General features: G+C 46.9%; 1 protein-coding gene across 5 annotated transcripts in view; it reads left to right on the forward strand.

The window, feature by feature from the left end:
• Positions 1-18,455, forward strand: part of LOC121558072 (potassium channel subfamily T member 1-like) — a 159,343-nt gene that overhangs the window by 108,293 nt on the left and 32,595 nt on the right. For all 5 annotated transcript variants that reach the window (XM_041871552.2, XM_041871554.2, XM_041871553.2 and 2 more), the window contains exons 12-20: positions 5,072-5,255; positions 7,879-8,043; positions 8,510-8,646; positions 9,967-10,030; positions 10,372-10,480; positions 10,802-10,910; positions 13,356-13,505; positions 13,832-14,067; positions 15,667-15,883. In XM_041871552.2, the coding sequence (XP_041727486.2) occupies positions 5,072-5,255; positions 7,879-8,043; positions 8,510-8,646; positions 9,967-10,030; positions 10,372-10,480; positions 10,802-10,910; positions 13,356-13,505; positions 13,832-14,067; positions 15,667-15,883 (1,371 nt within the window). The remainder of the gene's footprint in view (positions 1-5,071; positions 5,256-7,878; positions 8,044-8,509; positions 8,647-9,966; positions 10,031-10,371; positions 10,481-10,801; positions 10,911-13,355; positions 13,506-13,831; positions 14,068-15,666; positions 15,884-18,455) is intronic.

The raw sequence follows: 18,455 nt of genomic DNA on the forward strand, positions 1-18,455 counted from the left end.
GGTCAGATGACGCAGATGCTAAGCTACAGGACTGTTTTTGCTAGCACAGACTGGAACATGTTCCGGGATTCTTCAGACAGCATTGAGGAGTACACCACATCAGTCACTGGCTTCATCAATAAGTGCATCGATGATGTCGTCCCCACAGTGACCGTACGTACATACCCCAACCAGAAGCCATGGATTACAGGAAACATCCGCACTGAGCTAAAGGGTAGAGCTGCCGCTTTCAAGGAACGGGACTCTAACCCGGACGCTTATAAGAAATCCCGCTATGACCTCAGACGAACCATCAAACAGGCAAAGAGTCAATACAGGACTAAGATTGAATCGTACTACACTGGCTCTGACGCTCGTCGGATGTGGCAGGGCTTGAAAACTATTACAGACTACAAAGGGAAGCACAGCCGCGAGCTGCCCAGTGACACAAGCCTACCAGACGAGCTAAACCACTTCTATGCTCGCTTCGAGGCAAGCAACACTGAAGCATGCATGCGAGCACCAGCTGTTCCGGATGACTATGTGATCACGCTCTCCGTAGCCGATGTGAGTAAGACTTTTAAGCAGGTCAACATTCACAAGGCCGCAGGGCCAGACGGATTACCAGGACGTGTACTCCGAGCATGTGCTGACCAACTGGCAAGTGTCTTCACTGACATTTTCAACATGTCCCTGACTGAGTCTGTAATACCAACATGTTTCAAGCAGACCACCATAGTCCCCGTGCCCAAGGACTCTAAGATAACCTGCCTAAATGACTACCGACCCGTAGCACTGACGTCTGTAGCCATGAAGTGCTTTGAAAGGCTGGTCATGGCTCACATCAACAGCATTATCCCAGAAACCCTAGACCCACCCAATTTGCATACCGCCCCAACAGATCCACAGATGATGCAATCTCTATTGCACTCCACACTGCCCTTTCCCACCTGGACAAGAGGAATACCTACGTGAGAATGCTATTCATTGACTACAGCTCAGCATTCAACACCATAGTGCCCTCTAAGCTCATCACTAAGCTAAGGATCCTGAGACTAAACACTTCCCTCTGCAACTGGATCCTGGACTTCCTGACGGGCCGCCCCCAGGTGGTAAGGGTAGGTAACAACACATCTGCCACACTGATCCTCAACACGGGGGCCCCTCAGGGGTGCGTGCTCAGTCCCCCTCCTGTACTCTCTGTTCACCCATGACTGCATGGCCAGGCACGACTCCAACACCATCATTAAGTTTGCCGACGACACAACAGTGGTAGGCCTGATCACCGACAACGATGAGACAGCCTATAGGGAGGAGGTCAGAGACCTGGCCGTGTGGTGCCAGGACAACAACCTCTCCCCTCAACATGACCAAGACAAAGGAGATGATTGTGGACTACAGGAAAAAAAAGAGGACTGAGCACGCCCCCATTCTCATCGACGGGGCTGTAGTGGAACAGGTTGAGAGCTTCAAGTTCCTTGGTGTCCACATCACCAACGAACTATCATGGTCCAAACACACCAAGACAGTCGTGAAGAGGGCACGACAAAGCCTATTCCCCCTCAGGAGACTGAAAAGATTTGGCATGGGTCCTCAGATCCTCAAAAAATTATACAGCTGCACCATCGAGAGCATCCTGACTGGTTGCATCACCGCCTGGTATGGCAACTGCTTGGCCTCCGACCGCAAGGCACTACAGAGGGTAGTGCGTACCGTCCAGTACATCACTGGGGCCAAGCTTCCTGCCATCAAGGACCTCTATACCAGGCGGTGTCAGAGGAAGGCCCTCAAAATTGTCAAAGACTCCAGCCACCCTAGTCATAGACTGTTCTCTCTGCTACCGCACGGCAAGCGGTACCGGAGTGCCAAGTCTAGGTCCAAAAGACTTCTCAACAGCTTCTACCCCTAAGCCATAAGACTCCTGAACAGCTAATCATGGCTACCCGGACTATTTGCACTGCCCCCCCACCCCATCCTTTTTACGCTGCTGCTACTCTGTTAATTATTTATGCATAGTCACTTTAACTCTACCCACATGTACATATTACTTCAACTATCTCAACTAGCCGGTGCCCCCGCACATTGACTCTGCACCGGTACCCCCCTGTATACAGTGGGGAGAACAAGTATTTGATACACTGCTGATTTTGCAGGTTTTCCTACTTACAAAGCATGTAGAGGTCTGTAATTTTTATCATAGGTACACTTAAATTGTGAGAGACGGAATCTAAAACAAAAATCCAGAAAATCACATTGTATGATTTTAAAGTAATTAATTTGCATTTTATTGCATGACATAAGTATTTGATCACCTACAAACCAGTAAGAATTCCGGCTCTCACAGACCTGTTAGTTTTTCTTTAAGAATCCCTCCTGTTCTCCACTCATTACCTGTATTAACTGCACCTGTTTGAACTCGTTACCTGTATAAAAGACACCTGTCCACACACTCAATCAAACAGACTCCAACCTCTCCACAATGGCCAAGACCAGAGAGCTGTGTAAGGACATCAGGGATAACATTCTGGGCTGGGATGGGCTACAGGACAATAGGCAAGCAGCTTGGTGAGAAGGCAACAACTGTTGGCGCAATTATTAGAAAATGGAAGAAGTTCAAGATGACGGTCAATCACCCTCGGTCTGGGGCTCCATGCAAGATCTCACCTCGTGGGGCATCAATGATCATGAGGAAGGTGAGGGACCAGCCCAGAACTACACGGCAGGACCTGGTCAATGACCTGAAGAGAGCTGGGACCACAGTCTCAAAGAAAACCATTAGTAACACACTACGCCGTCATGGATTAAAATCCTGCAGCGCACGCAAGGTCCCCCTGCTCAAGCCAGCGCATGTCCAGGCCCATCTGAAGTTTGCCAATGACCATCTGGATGATCCAGAGGAGAATGGGAGAAGGTCATGTGGTCTGATGAGACAAAAATGGAGCTTTTTGGTCTAAACTCCACTCGCCGTGTTTGGAGGAAGAAGAAGGATGAGTACAACCCCAAGAACACCATCCCAACCGTGAAGCATGGAGGTGGAAACATCATTCTTTGGGGATGCTTTTCTGCAAAGGGGACAGGACGACTGCACTGTATTGAGGGGAGGATGGATGGGGCCATGTATTGCGAGATCTTGGCCAACAACCTCCTTCCCTCAGTAAGAGCATTGAAGATGGGTCGTGGCTGGGTCTTCCAGCATGACAACGACCCGAAACACACAGCCAGGGCAACTAAGGAGTGACTCCGTAAGAAGCATCTCAAGGTCCTGGAGTGGCCTAGCCAGTCTCCAGACTTGAACCCAATAGAAAATCTTTGGAGGGAGCTGAAAGTCCGTATTGCCCAGCGACAGCCCCGAAACCTGAAGGATCTGGAGAAGGTCTGTATGGAGGAGTGGGCCAAAATCCCTGCTGCAGTGTGTGCAAACCCGGTCAATACCTACAGGAAACGTATGATCTCTGTAATTGTAAACAAAGGTTTCTGTACCAAATATTAAGTTCTGCTTTTCTGATGTATCAAATACTTATGTCATGCAATAAAATGCAAATTAGTTACTTAAAAATCATACAATGTGATTTTCTTGATTTTTGTTTTAGATTCCGTCTCTCACAGTTGAAGTGTACCTATGATAAAAATTACAGACCTCTACATGCTTTGTAAGTAGGAAAACCTGCAAAATCGGCAGTGTATCAAATACTTGTTCTCCCCACTGTATATAGCCTCCCTACTGTTATTTTATTTTACTTCTGCTCTTTTTTTTTTCTCAACACTTTTTTTGTTGTTGTTTTATTTTTACTTTTTTTGTTAAAAATAAATGCACTGTTGGTTAAGGGCTGTAAGTAAGCATTTCACTGTAATGTCTGCACCTGTTGTATTCGGCGCATGTGACCAATAAAATTTGATTTGATTTGAACAGTAGGACTCAGGCTAAATTGTAACAGTAAGTTAGGTTATATTGGATCATCATCCTATCACCATTACATGTATAATTCACCTTTCTCTTTGATCATTCAATGTGTCCATGTTTTAATTGAACCTGTCCTTATTCAAATAAGCTCACTGCTGTTTCCTCATGCGTACAGATGTCGGATCTTAATATGACCCATTTAGTCACAGAAGGAAAATAATCCTGCAGCAGGAGGATTTGAATAAATATTTCAAATGTATAATCGCCGCCAGGGGGCAACTGGAAGCGGTGTTTGAAGGCTATACAACGCAGTACCGTACCTAGGGGGCTATGGTTTGGAGAAGGCTCCACAAACCAACCGACCTCATGCCATCAAGTATCATAAAGTATTCTCACGGCTTGCTAGAGCGTTGTGAACTGCCGTAGTGCAGTGGTCTGAGCAGCACGCTTCGGTGCTGAGCATTACAAGTCCGCGCCTAGTGCTGGGCAATCGTTTTGACACTCTGTATGATTGGAAACTAATGTTGGTGTAGCCTACTGACTGTTATGAGTTTCCTATTCATGTTATCCAACAGTGTCTGATATGGTCATTTCTTATGAAGATCTGGGGTGAAATAACCCTCGACTGAAATGTATAACTACATCAAGTCAATCGGTTGATTGAGTTATTTGTGCCACTGAAGGCAGCAATTTTGACACTTCATTCGTAACCTTAGGATACACTTGACACTTGTACGTCGTAGCCTAGTGGAGACCAATATCTATCTTGTGTTATTAAGCTATATGAAACAACGGTTGTTGATGTGTATGGCTGCGTTTCAGATAGACTTTGTACATTTGAGTGTAGCAGTAATAGGACCTAGGCCTAGCGTTTGAGCGAACAAGAGAGAACATAATTTTGATATCAAGCCCTGATCCCAATGACTTGACTGCCCCCACATGTAGAGAAAGAGAACTGCTCATTTTCAGCCACTTACGGGGCTCATTTGAATTTCCTGATGGACCAGGAAAATTCTCAGGGACAAAGGAGTGATCAAGTTAAGATCCGACATCTGTAGCTCTGAGTTCCAGCGTTATAGTGGTTCTCCAAAACACAGATTCAGCAACACACAATGTTGATCGTCTATGCTCACGAGACTACCTCATGCAAAATGTAACCCGCTAAATGTGAAATCCCTCTCCTGCTTCCAGGGCGTGTGGTATCCAGCATCTAGAGAGGGCATCTAATCAGAACCTGACTCTTTTCAACTCTCTGTATTTCTGCATCGTCACCTTCTCTACCGTGGGCTATGGTGACGTCACACCTCATATCTGGCCTTCTCAGCTGCTGGTAGTCATTCTCATCTGTGTGGCTCTCGTGGTGCTCCCGCTACAGGTATGACACTGGATATAACAGTGCTTACACAATGGGAAAATAGACTATTACCACAGACATTTTTCCAAGGATAATTGAGGCTGAAAATAATGTACCCTAATGTTTCCTGGGTTAACGGTTGATGGTTCTTAGACACTTTATCACAACTTTTGATTTGTATTTGTATTTATTAGGGATCCCCATTAGTTCCTGCCAAGGCAGCAGCTACTCTTCCTGGGGTTTATTAAGGATCCCCATTAGTTCCTGCCAAGGCAGCAGCTACTCTTCCTGGGGTTTATTATGGATCCCCATTAGTTCCTACCAAGGCAGCAGCTACTCTTCCTGGGGTTTATTATGGATCCCCATTAGTTCCTACCAAGGCAGCAGCTACTCTTCCTGGGATTTATTATGGATCCCCATTAGTTCCTGCCAAGGCAGCAGCTACTCTTCCTGGGGTTTATTATGGATCCCCATTAGTTCCTGCCAAGGCAGCAGCTACTCTTCCTGGGGTCCAAACACATTAAGGCACTTACATTACTCATAAAACAAAATATAAAACAGTACATCATATAACATTATTACACCATTACATATCTACAATACAAAATGTATAATACCACCATACAACAAGATTACAATGTACGTGTGTGTAGAGTGTGTGTGCTAGCGCTTGTGTGCGTATGCGTTTGTCTGTACCTGTGTGTGTGACTCTTCATAGTCCCCGCTGTTCCATTAGGTGTGTTTTTATAGGTTTTTAAAATCTGATTATACTGCTTGCATCGGTTACCTGATGTGGAATAGAGTTCCATGTTGTCATGGCTCTATGTAGTACTGTCGCCTCCCATAGTCTGTTCTGGACTTGGGGACTGTGAAGAGACCTTTAAGAAAGACCTGATAAGAGCTGTTTTGAAATGATTTATGTATACCAGTAGTAGTAACCAGTCATGAAGTAACATCCTCAATGCTAAGACTGCTTGAACAAACTTCCTGGTCTAGAACAAACAAACAGACATCTGGTGTAAACAAGGCCACCGCATGACGGCAAACACTTTCTGAGAATGAACATCATTTGCTTGTCATGCTCCGACCTCATATCTATTGTCAGTAATGAGAACACAGCTCAAAGCTTTGTTCTCTCTGAGAGTGAGGCGCAACAACACCTTGTTAGTTATCCTCCTGTATCTTAGTTCCAGCAGCAACCCTCCTCATTAAACCTTTTGATACAGTATGTGGTCTAAATCCCCACAGTATAAATTAACAGATGAATAGAATCCATAGAAATGTAATGAACCTTCCTGCAGCATCAGCAGTTTAACTCCCCACTCTGTCACCCTTCTCTTTCTGTCACCCTTCTCTTTCTGTCACCCTTCTCTTTTTGTCACCCTCCTGACTCTGTCACCCTCCTCACTCTGTCACCCTCCTGACTCTGTCACCCTCCTGACTCTGTCACCCTCCTCACTCTGTCACCCTCCTGACTCTGTCACCCTCCTGACTCTGTCACCCTCCTGACTCTGTCACCCTCCTCACTCTGTCACCCTCCTGACTCTGTCACCCTCCTGACTCTGTCACCCTCCTCACTCTGTCACCCTCCTGACTCTGTCACCCTCCTGACTCTGTCACCCTCCTCACTCTGTCACCCTCCTGACTCTGTCACCCTCCTCACTCTGTCACCCTCCTGACTCTGTCACCCTCCTCACTCTGTCACCCTCCTGACTCTGTCACCCTCCTCACTCTGTCACCCTCCTGACTCTGTCACCCTCCTGACTCTGTCACCCTCCTGACTCTGTCACCCTCCTCACTCTGTCACCCTCCTGACTCTGTCACCCTCCTGACTCTGTCACCCTTCTGACTCTGTCACCCTCCTGACTCTGTCACCCTCCTGACTCTGTCACCCTCCTCACTCTGTCACCCTCCTGACTCTGTCACCCTCCTCACTCTGTCACCCTCCTCACTCTGTCACCCTCCTGACTCTGTCACCCTCCTCACTCTGTCACCCTCCTGACTCTGTCACCCTCCTCACTCTGTCACCCTCCTGACTCTGTCACCCTCCTCACTCTGTCACCCTCCTGACTCTGTCACCCTCCTGACTCTGTCACCCTCCTGACTCTGTCACCCTCCTGACTCTGTCACCCTCCTGACTCTGTCACCCTCCTCACTCTGTCACCCTCCTGACTCTGTCACCCTCCTCACTCTGTCACCCTCCTGACTCTGTCACCCTCCTGACTCTGTCACCCTCCTGACTCTGTCACCCTCCTCACTCTGTCACCCTCCTGACTCTGTCACCCTCCTGACTCTGTCACCCTCCTGACTCTGTCACCCTCCTGACTCTGTCATTTGATTGTTGCAGTAATAGGACCTAGGCCCTCCTCATGTTAGGCCATAAGTGTATTACAAAGCATACAGAAGGTTGTTGTAACCCTAGACATGTGTGTGTGTGCGTGTGTGTGTCCCTGTGTGTCCCTGTGTCTGTGTGTGTGTGTGTGTGTGTGTGGTGTGTGTGTGTGTGTGCGTGTGCGTGTCTGTGTGTGTGTGCGTGTGCGTGCGTGTGTCTGTATGTGTGTCTGTGTCTGTGTCTGTGTGTGTGCGTGTCTGTGTCTGTGTGTGCGTGTGCGTGTGCATGTCTGTGTCTGTGTCTGTGTTTCAGTTTGAGGAGCTGGCCTATCTGTGGATGGAGCGTCAGAAGTCAGGAGGGAACTACAGCAGACACCGGGCCCAGACAGAGAAACACGCGGTCCTGTGTGTCAGCTCTCTGAAGATAGACCTGCTCATGGACTTCCTCAATGAGTTCTACGCTCACCCTAGATTACAGGTCGGTCTACAGGAATAGAGGAAGGCCATGATATTTGGTAGGTCTCTACAGGAATAGAGGAAGCCATGATATTTGGTAGGTCTCTACATGAATAGAGGAAGCCATGATATTTGGTAGGTCTCTACATGAATAGAGGAAGGCCATGATATTTGGTAGGTCTCTACATGAATAGAGGAAGGCTATGATATTTGGTAGGTCTCTACATGAATAGAGGAAGCCATGATATTTGGTAGGTCTCTACAGGCATAGAGCCCTTGTTCAGGGCTATGTTATTTGGTGTGTACTCCAAAGACAGCGCTAATGGACAGAGCTCAATATTTATGTTTTATTTGGCGCACTAGTCAATCAGACAATCAACTCTCGTTCCTAACAAAATGTGCAATTAGCTTGCAAAATATCATAAAATATGCAAACCTTCAGTGTAGATGTTAGGTATCTAACAGGTATCTACCCTGCTCTCCTGCAGGACTACTATGTGGTGATCCTGTGCCCTACGGAGATGGACATCCAGGTGCGTCGTATCCTCCAGATCCCCCTGTGGTCCCAGAGGGTCATCTATCTCCAGGGCTCAGCGCTCAAAGACACAGACCTCATGAGGGCCAAGTGAGTGACCCACCGCCCACTGGGCCTAAAGGGTCTCAATGGGAGAGAAGGGCAGTGTTCCGCAGGGAATAATGTTGTGGAATATATATAAATATCACATCTCTTTGTCAGCTCCATTCTAAAACATTTATATTTGCAATGATACATTCTTAGAAAAAAGGGTTCCAAAAGGGTTCTTTGGCTGTCCCCATAGGAGAACCCTTTTTGGTTCCAGGTAGAACACTTTTTGGTTCCAGGTATAACTCTTTTGGGTTCCATGTAGAACCCTCTGTGTAAAGGGTTCTACATGGAACTCAGAAGGGTTCTAACTGGTACCAAAATGGTTCTACCTGGAACCAAAAAGGGTTATTCAAAGGGTTCTCATATGGGGACAGCCGGAGAACCCTTTTAAGTTCTAAAAAGCAAACATTTTTCTGAGAGTGTAAAGGGAAGCGAGGTGTATCAGAGAAGTTCATAACACCATCAGTTGAGGTCACAGAGGCCTGAGGTGGTAACCGCAGATCAGAACAAACCTCTAATGAGCCTGTTATTGAATCCTCACAGTACAGTTACTGGTTGATAGGCTTTCTGATCTCAGATATGAATCAAGCGTCTATGAGTGAGTCTGTGCACCTTGTGTTGCTGATAGATAAGACAGCAGTAAAGTCAGGAAAGGGCAGCCAAAGATGTTCATTCAGTTGGATGTCCTCTCTCCTCTCCTAGTATATCAGTGTAATGGGATTTCTCAGTACGGCTCATCCTCATCACAACAGCCAAGTTCATAGGCATCAACGCAAATCATAGCTGAGATCAATCACATCAAACCGTGTTGGCAGTGGCAGGGGCTGACCTGTCAGGAACACGATACAGGTAGCCATTGATATATGTAGCTTCTGGGATTTTATTGGACCTGTAAGGTGGATGTTAAGGGGTGGTGATGGATGGTTGAATTGTGGTAAACCTGCTTGTCCCCATGAGGGGAAACTGGGATGGCGTGAAATGTACCCTGTCCACTGCGGCACTGCAGCGCAGCACTGCATGGTCGTTCAGTGAAAACAGAGTCATAAATTCACCCAGCAGCTCACCCCTCCACTCTGCCCTTTTCACACATGACAATACTCTGAGGAAAGCGATGACAGTAATACTGTGTGACACTACGGTGAACATTGCAACAGCATGCGGATTTTAGCCTCCTAGCTTTTCTCTCGGACAGTTCTCACTAATATTACCTGTGTGAAGCTTTCTTGGCCTTGGTGTTTGTGTGTGTGTGTTATGTGTGTGTGTTATGTGTGTGTGTGTGTGTGCGTGTGTATTTATATTAACCCAGTGTGTTTCCTACAGGATGGATGATGCAGAAGCCTGTTTTATCCTGAGCAGTAGGAATGAGGTGGACCGCACTGCGGCTGTAAGTTCATTATCAGGCTCATGACTTCATATTTAGCACATTGCAATCATAAGTCAATACATTAATTGAGTTATGATTGCAATGAACTGAATATTTCCACTCTAACTAACTCAGTGAGATTGAACTCTTACTTTTCCACTCGGCTGATTTTACAAAATGGACAGAAATGAAAAATAAGTATTGGATTTATAAACTCATATTGGGTACACATAACAGTCCAGCTGGTCAATTTTCAGGACTCATAAAATCTGAATTACATTTCTGGTTGAGTGAGGATGACAGTGTTGAGGGGGGAAGTGTTAGAAGTAGCAGATGGAAATGGATGTTGTTTTGTCCCGCAGGACCACCAGACCATCCTCAGAGCCTGGGCTGTAAAGGACTTTGCCCCAAACTGCCCCCTGTATGTCCAGATCCTCAAACCAGAGAACAAATTCCATGTGAAGTTTGCTGGTGAGCTTTCCTTGCGCTCTTTCTCTATCTCTTTCTCTCAGTCTTCCTGTCTCTTAGATTTTTGTCTCCCTGTCCCTCTCTCTCTCTCTCTCTCTCTCTCTCCAACTCTCTTTTTTTCTCCCTCCCTCAGTCCCCCCATCCCCAGCTCCCTCTCTCCCTCTCTCCCACTCTCCATCTCTCCCTCTCTCCATATCTCCCTCTCTCCCTCTCTCCCTCTCTCCATCTCTGTCCTCCCTCTCTCCTTTTTTGCATGCCTTTCCAAAACAAAGTCGTTACAACACCTATTTGCTCTGACTTGCAGTATTCTGTTTTATTTGTTAGATCACGTAGTCTGTGAGGAGGAATTCAAGTTCGCCATGCTGGCTCTGAACTGTGTGTGTCCAGCCACATCCACCCTGGTCACACTCCTAGTGCACACCTCCAGAGGACAGTGAGTCCACCCATTAAAACACTAATGATTCTCTCCTCCTACGGAAAACTCCACAATGAGGTATCAGTATTGAAACCATAAACCTCAATCTTTGGGTTTGTGAGAAAGCGCTCTACAAATAAAATGCCTCATTATACAGAGATCCTTGCAGGTTTTGTTTTGTGAAACAGTAACCTATACATTTAGGTCAGTGGAAACTGCTGAAGGGAGGACGGCTCATAATAATGGCTGGAACGGAGAGAATGAAATGGCATCAAACACATGAAAACCATGTGTGTGATGTATTTGATACCAATCCACCAATTCCACTCCAGTCATTACCACGAGCCCGTTCTCCCCAATGAAGGTGCCACCAACCTCTTGTGATTGAGGTGTCCTCCTTCGTAAACAACTGCCAAGTTGCTACGACAACAACAACAGGCACATTTGTCATTAGCCTAAGGCATTTACCTCATTATTGACTTCTTCCTGAAAACTACTGTGTTGCCATAATCTTTACCTTGGGCCTCCACACTCATCAATCTCACTGTGCGCTGCCATCAACACCAAGTCAAGGTGATAAAAACTTTTCAGCACCGTTATAATATCCACAGCTTGACGCAGCATAGAAGACATTCTTATCTTCTTTATGGAAAATAATTAGATAGGCTGTGTCCTACATGGTGACAGATTTTTTGGAAAAGACAACTCCAATAAATGAGTTTTCTCTGAAGTCATCTGATTGATTAAAAGAGAGAGAGAGAGAGAGAGAGAGAGAGAGAGAGAGAGAGAGAGAGAGAGAGAGAGAGAGAGTAATTGCTGTGTTTGGATTACCTTATTCCACTTACTGTACCATAGTCTCAACAAGGTAATTATTGGTTGGAGATTTAGAAGGCGGGAGTTGCCCATGCGCCCCCTATGGGCATGACCCCTCTGACTATCGTTACTGGAACTGTGCTGGAAAGAACAATGTGAAAATACAATATCCCAGCCAGCACATTATGGTTCAGGTGGAGACAGTAATGTGAAAAGGGTATCAGAGTCTCTTACATTTACATTTACGTCATTTAGCAGACGCTCTTATACAGAGTGACTAACAAATTGGTGCATTCAACTTATGATTCAACTTTTTTTTTTATGGGGGGAGCTTACTTTTATACTATTCCAGGTATTCCTTAAAGAGGTAGGGTTTCAAGTGTCTCTGGAAGGTGGTCAGTGACTCCGCTGTCCTGGCGTCGTAGGGGAGCTTGTTCCACCATTGGGGTGCCAGAGCAGCGAATAGCTTTGACTGGGCTGAGCGGGAACTGTGCTTCCGTAGAGGTAGGGGGGCTAGCAGGCCAGAGGTGGATGAACGTAGTGCCCTCGTTTGGGTGTAGGGTCTGATCAGGGCCTGAAGGTAAGGAGGTGCCATTCCCCTCACAGCTCCGTAGGCAAGCACCATGGTCTTGTAGTAGATGCAAGCCTCAACTGGAAGCCAGTGGAGTGTGCGGAGGAGCGGGGTGACATGAGAGAACTTGGGAAGGTTGAACACCAGACGGGCTGCAGCGTTCTGGATAAGTTGTAGGGGTTTAATGGCACAGGCAGGGAGCCCAACCAACAGCGAGCTGCAGTAATCCAGACGGGAGATGACAAGTGCCTGGATTAGGACCTGTGCCGCTTTCTGTGTAAGGTAGGGTCGTACTCTGCGAATGTTGTAGAGCATGAACCTGCAGGATCGGGTCACCGCTTTGATGTTAGCAGAGAACGACAGGGTGTTGTCCAGGGTCACGCCAAGGTTCTTTGCACTCTGGGAGGAGGACACAATGGAGTTGTCAACCGTGATGGCGAGATCATGGAGCGGGCAGTCCTTCCCCGGGAGGAAGAGCAGCTCCATCTTGCCGAGGTTCAGCTTGAGGTGGTGATCCGACATCCACACTGATATGTCTGCCAGACATGCAGAGATGCGATTCGCCACCTGGTTATCAGAAGGGGGAAAGGAGAAAATGAATTGTGTGTCGTCTGCGTAGCAATGATAGGAGAGACCATGTGAGGATATGACAGAGCCAAGTGACTTGGTGTATAGAGAGAATAGGAGAGGGCCTAGAACTGAGCCCTGGGGGACACCAGTGGTGAGAGCACTTGGTGCGGAGACAGATTCTCGCCACGCCACCTGGTAACTCTTCATGTTAGCTACTAGTTCATCACTGTCACAGGCCCTCACATTGCTCTAACAGTCCTTCACGTTGCTCTAACATCTCAGGTCAAGGTGTTGTCATGGATAAGAGTGCTGAGGCGCTCCTCTTAGGTGCTGCTGTTAAAGAGAGAGTCAATTACTTCATCAATCATCTTCATCTCCTCACTTCATCAATCATCTTCATCTCCTCACTTCATCAATCATCTTCATCCTCACTTCATCAATCATCTTCATCCCCTTTGGGACATAAGGCCACAATGAGTTTCCTCTACTTCTTGTGTTCTTGACTACAGGGAGGGCCAGCTGTCTCCAGAACAGTGGCAGAGGACATATGGACGTTGCTCGGGGAACGAAGTCTACCACATCCGCCTCTGTGACAGCAAGTTCTTTGGGGAGTATGATGGGAAGAGTTTCACATATGCCTCCTTCCATGCACACAAGAAGTGAGTAGACTTCCTGCCATGGCTTGTATAAGTTCATCTTGCTGTTCTCTGACACTCTGCTAACCTTGAGGACAGCAGTCTTAGTGTTCGTTTCCCCTGGCACTTAATTGGTACATCTGTAAATGTGTGGCATATTCTTGGGTTTCGATTAGATGGACTCCCTGGGTATTAGTCTCTTGGTACACGGCTTCGAGATGAATCAGTCTCTGTCAAACCAAGGCAAACCAGCGTAGCCTGTAGCCAGAAGCCCTATAGAACCAGAGTTGTGCACCACTGGATTACACCAAACACAGCATACCAGATGGCTGTTCTCCATCTCCCCTCAGGTATGGTGTGTGTCTGATCGGGGTGAAGAGGGAGGACAACAAGAGCATCCTGCTGAACCCTGGTCCTCGCCACATCATGGCCGCCCCAGACACCTGCTACTACATCAACATCACCAAGGAGGAGAACAGCGCCTTCATCTTTAAACAGGAGGAGAAGGACAACAAGGGCCTGCCGGTGGCCGGGCTGTACGATGCCCCCTCCAGGCTGCCTGTACACAGCATCATCGCCAGCATGGGTGAGTAACAAAGGGGAGGGAGGGCCCTGTGTAGCTCAGTTGGTAGAGCATGGCGCATGCAACGCCAGGGTTGTGGGTTCGATTCCCACAGGGGGGGGCAGTATGAAAAGAAAAAGAAAAAATGTATGCTCTGGATAAAAGCGTCTGCTAAATGACTAAAACGTAAAACGAGGGAGGGGTAGCCTAATAAAGGGAAGAAGAGAGGTAGGAGGAATGGGTGAGACTCAGTGTTGGGGAGTAGTGAACTATATGTAATGTAACAACTAGTAATTTAATTACAGTACATTTTGCACTAGCTTGGTGGTAGTTCAACTTCATTCTAATCTAGGTAGTGTTTTCAGTGGGTTATTATTTTAATTTTTTCATTAGTTAATTACTTGTTTAGCCATGTAGCGGCTTAGCTAACTACTGGAACTACACACTACTTTTTTTTGCAAAACTAAAATATGGGTGAAGTAGACAAGCATTTCCTTTATTTAGTGGAGGGAGGGAGGGAGGGAGGGAGGGGGAATATCTGTGTCTTATAAAGATCAGGGATGAATATCTGAGTCTTATATAGATCAGAATGATGGAGGGAGGGAGGGAGGGAGAATATCTGTCTTATAAAGATCAGGGAGGGAGGGAGGGGAAATGGCAGTCTTATAAAGATCAGAATGATGGATGGAGGGAGGAAGGGAGGGAGGGAAAGTGGAGGAGTGAGCCCAGTGATGTAAGGGGGTGAGAGAATGGGGGAGAGGAGGGATTGTTGAGTCTTGTTTTATTTCTTTACTTGTCACTGCTATGTATGGGCTAACTTTCACAGTGCAATGCTAACTTTCACAGTGCAATGTTGGCATTGACATGGCAGTGGTGATGGTTGTTTTGTGTGCTTGTGCCATCATGCATGTATTCTTGTCTGACTCTATTGGCTTTTTTCATTTTCTGGGGTGACTTGGTTTCTGTTGTTTTTGTTGTTGTCTGTTTTTGTTATGGTTCTACTACGACATGTTAAAGTTGATCAGGCCACTTTGTATGGTAAGTTTGTGCATGTTGCTATCATAGCAGTGTACTCAAAGGCTTGTCTGTCACCATAGTGTAGGTGGTGAAGGATTTATTTCACCACAGTTTTGTTGTTGTATTTGTATACGCTTGATGTTTTGCTTAAATGTGTTTGCTGCAGTGGAGGCTGCTGAGGGGAGGACGGCTCATTATAATGGCTGGAACGGAGCCAATGAAATGGCATCAAACCATGTGTTTGATGTATTTGATACCATTCCACCTATTCAGCTCCAGCCATTATCACTAGCCCGTCCTCCGCAATGAAGGTGCCACCAACCTCCTGTGATTTGCTGTTAATCAGTATTCTTTGCAGGGTTTTTGCACATAGTTTTGCATCGTTTTAGTTCTGTTTATCAAAAATGCATTTAATGTACTTGTGTTTGATCTATCTATCTATCTATCTATCTATCTATCTATCTATCTATCTATCTATCTATCTATCTATCTATCTATCTATCTATCTATCTATCTATCTAATCACTGGTGCCCATTCACATCACACTACCACCCCATTGTCTTACTGCCCAACTGTCTCACCAATCATTTAACCACCTCTTTCAGGGACGGTAGCCATCGACCTCCAGAACCCGGCGGACCCCCCAGAGGACAGCAACAAGCTGACTCTGCCCACAGAGAATGGGTCTGGAAGCAGACGGCCCAGCATTGCCCCCGTCCTGGAGATAGCTGACTCCTCCTCCATCCTGCCCTGCGACCTGCTCAGCGACCAATCAGAGGACGAGACCAATCAATCAGACGAGGAGGGCTCGTCGGTGTCAGAGTGAGTGTCCAATCAGAGTTGTAGAGGAGGGGAAAGGGAAGTTGGAAAGGCTTGGGCAGTGTTTCCGAAATGGTGGATCAGGACTCACTGGTTTCTACACTACTGGCCATGGCTTATGACTGGGCTGTAGCTAGAATCATTGTTTTTATTAACTGACAGTCAATATGAGAATGTCTAGTCAACTTTTACGTCTATTCAGCTCAAGGTTGAATCACATAGCTACTCTATCCATTCCATCACCAAATGAGAGAGAAGATGTGTGGGAGGTGTTAGAGTGGGTCCTTTCTTTCTTTCGTTCTCACTTTATTTTCTTATTTTCTCTCTCTATTTATTCTTTCTCTCTTTCAGTCCATAACATTGAAGCTCTTAGACCACAGTTACATAAAGTAACACACTGTGGCATGCCAGACTGCTGCCTGGAAGAGAGACAGGAGAGAGAAGGAGGAGAGAGAAGGAGGAGAGAGAAGGAGAGAGAGAGAGAGAGAGAGAGAGAGAGAGAGAGAGAGAGAGAGAGAGAGAGAGAGAGAGAGAGAGAGAGAGAGAGAGAGAGAGAGAGAGAGAGAGAGAGAGAGAGAGAGAGAGAGAGAGAGAGAGAGAGAGAGAGAGAGAGAGAGAGAGAGAGAGAGAGAGAGAGAGAGAGAGTTGAGTTTTAAATAATCTTTATTGGGTCTGGGAGCCCACCACACAATAAATACTCATACAAAACCGTATTTACACATCAATTAAAAACACAACTCCAATTCCTCCTCCACAGTAACTGAACACAATAGCCTCTGAATACCCCATATACTCATAAACAGATCAATATTGTTGACAAGTTTATAATAGGCAAACTCAACCCTTAGTCTCGCTGCCAACATCCCCTCCAGCATTCCCACCACATCCACAGACCCCTATCCCCGAATACTATTCTTTTGGGTCTTCCATATTGCTAATTTTGCTGCCCCTAACACAAAATTAAGCAACACAACTACACCTTTCTGACTAAACCTGTACTTTGGCCCAAATATATACAGTTGGGAAGAGAAAACCTCTCCCAGAGCTGAGAACCAATTAGTGATCAGGTCAATCATCCCGACCAACCTGGGACACTGTAAAAACAGATGTGCCAGAGTTTCAGACTCAGCACAGAATGGACACTCCTCCCCAACAGTAGGATCCAGGTGTACCAGATACATGTTGGTGGCTATGGCTCCATGTATTATCCTCCATTGGAGGTCAGCTGTCCTCTTATCAATAGGCAGTTTGTATAATGATCGCCAACAGCCTTTGGGGAGGCACCTGGACCAAGCACACCCGCCCACCTCGTCGATTTTACCCCTTCCAGGGAAGAGGCATGGGACACCTTTACACATATTCTGTACATGGCCTTCTTTCCCACCTCCTTGAACTCCCCCAGCTCCGGGGTATCGAAGGAAAGCAGCATCCCCACGTCCTCCTCGAATGCCCCCGCCGCAGCACTAACAATCAGTGCAGGGAACACATAATCCAGACCCTCCTTCCACCGATCAGAATTGGAAGTGTCAGTCACATACTGCAGATGAAGTACTTGGCAAGGAGTCACAGACCTTAGCGACGACCTTCCTCAGTAGGTGAGATGATCGGATCCCCGCTCTTTCTCCCAGCTCCTCCAACGACCTATTCCTGTTACACATCAGATGACCCAGCTTAGTACACCCCACGCCTAACAGGCATGAATGTAGGCTAGCTGAACCCAGAACACGGGACTGGATGGCAGTGTTGTGAAAAAGAGGCTCTTCAAAAAGCCACATCCCTGGTGGCGTGCAGGCCTTACGGGACTTGACCAGAACTCTCCAAGCCTGCATAACAGACTCATAAAATGGAGTCAGGCCAGGCAACTCACCCCCCTCCAGCTTTAAGAGGAAAAGGTGCTTGTCTAAGCCCAAACAGCCCGCTCTCCTCATCAATGTGTAGGCTGTGTCAACCCAGCTAGAACCGTCACTGTACAACATTCTCTGGGCTGCCTGAAGCCGGAAAGCCATGATCCTGGAAGAAATGTCCACCAGGCCTTGCCCACCCTCGTGCAGTGGCAGGTACAGGGCTGAAGCTTTAATCCAATGTTGTCCAGACCAGAAGAAATTGACAAGGGTCCTCTGAAGCTCTTGTATCAGACCCTTTGGTGGCTGTAAAATCATTAGTCTGTGCCACAGGGTAGAGGCAGCAAGATTATTAGCTACCAGTACCCTTCCCCTATAAGACAGCTGGGGCAGCACCCATTTCCACCTAGACAATCTGGCACACACTTTTTTCACTACACCCTCCCAGTTCTTTTTCTGAAAGACATCGGAGCCTAGAAAAACCCCCAAAGTCTTCATCCCATCTCTGCCCCACTGAAGCCCCCCTGGTAACCGTGGAGCGGACCCCATCTGAAGCTGGCCTGCCCACAGCGCTTCACTCTTTCCCCAATTGACTCTAGCTGAGGAGGCCCCCTCATACACCTTTAAAGCGTCTGAGAGAACCTTAACATCCTCACCCCCTGTAATAAAAACTGTCACGTCATCTGCATACGCAGACAGTGCTATCGTGGGACCCTTCATTACACCTGGCACAG

Source organism: Coregonus clupeaformis, chromosome 18 (assembly GCF_020615455.1).
Source record: "Coregonus clupeaformis isolate EN_2021a chromosome 18, ASM2061545v1, whole genome shotgun sequence".
NCBI classification, from domain to species: domain Eukaryota; kingdom Metazoa; phylum Chordata; class Actinopteri; order Salmoniformes; family Salmonidae; genus Coregonus; species Coregonus clupeaformis.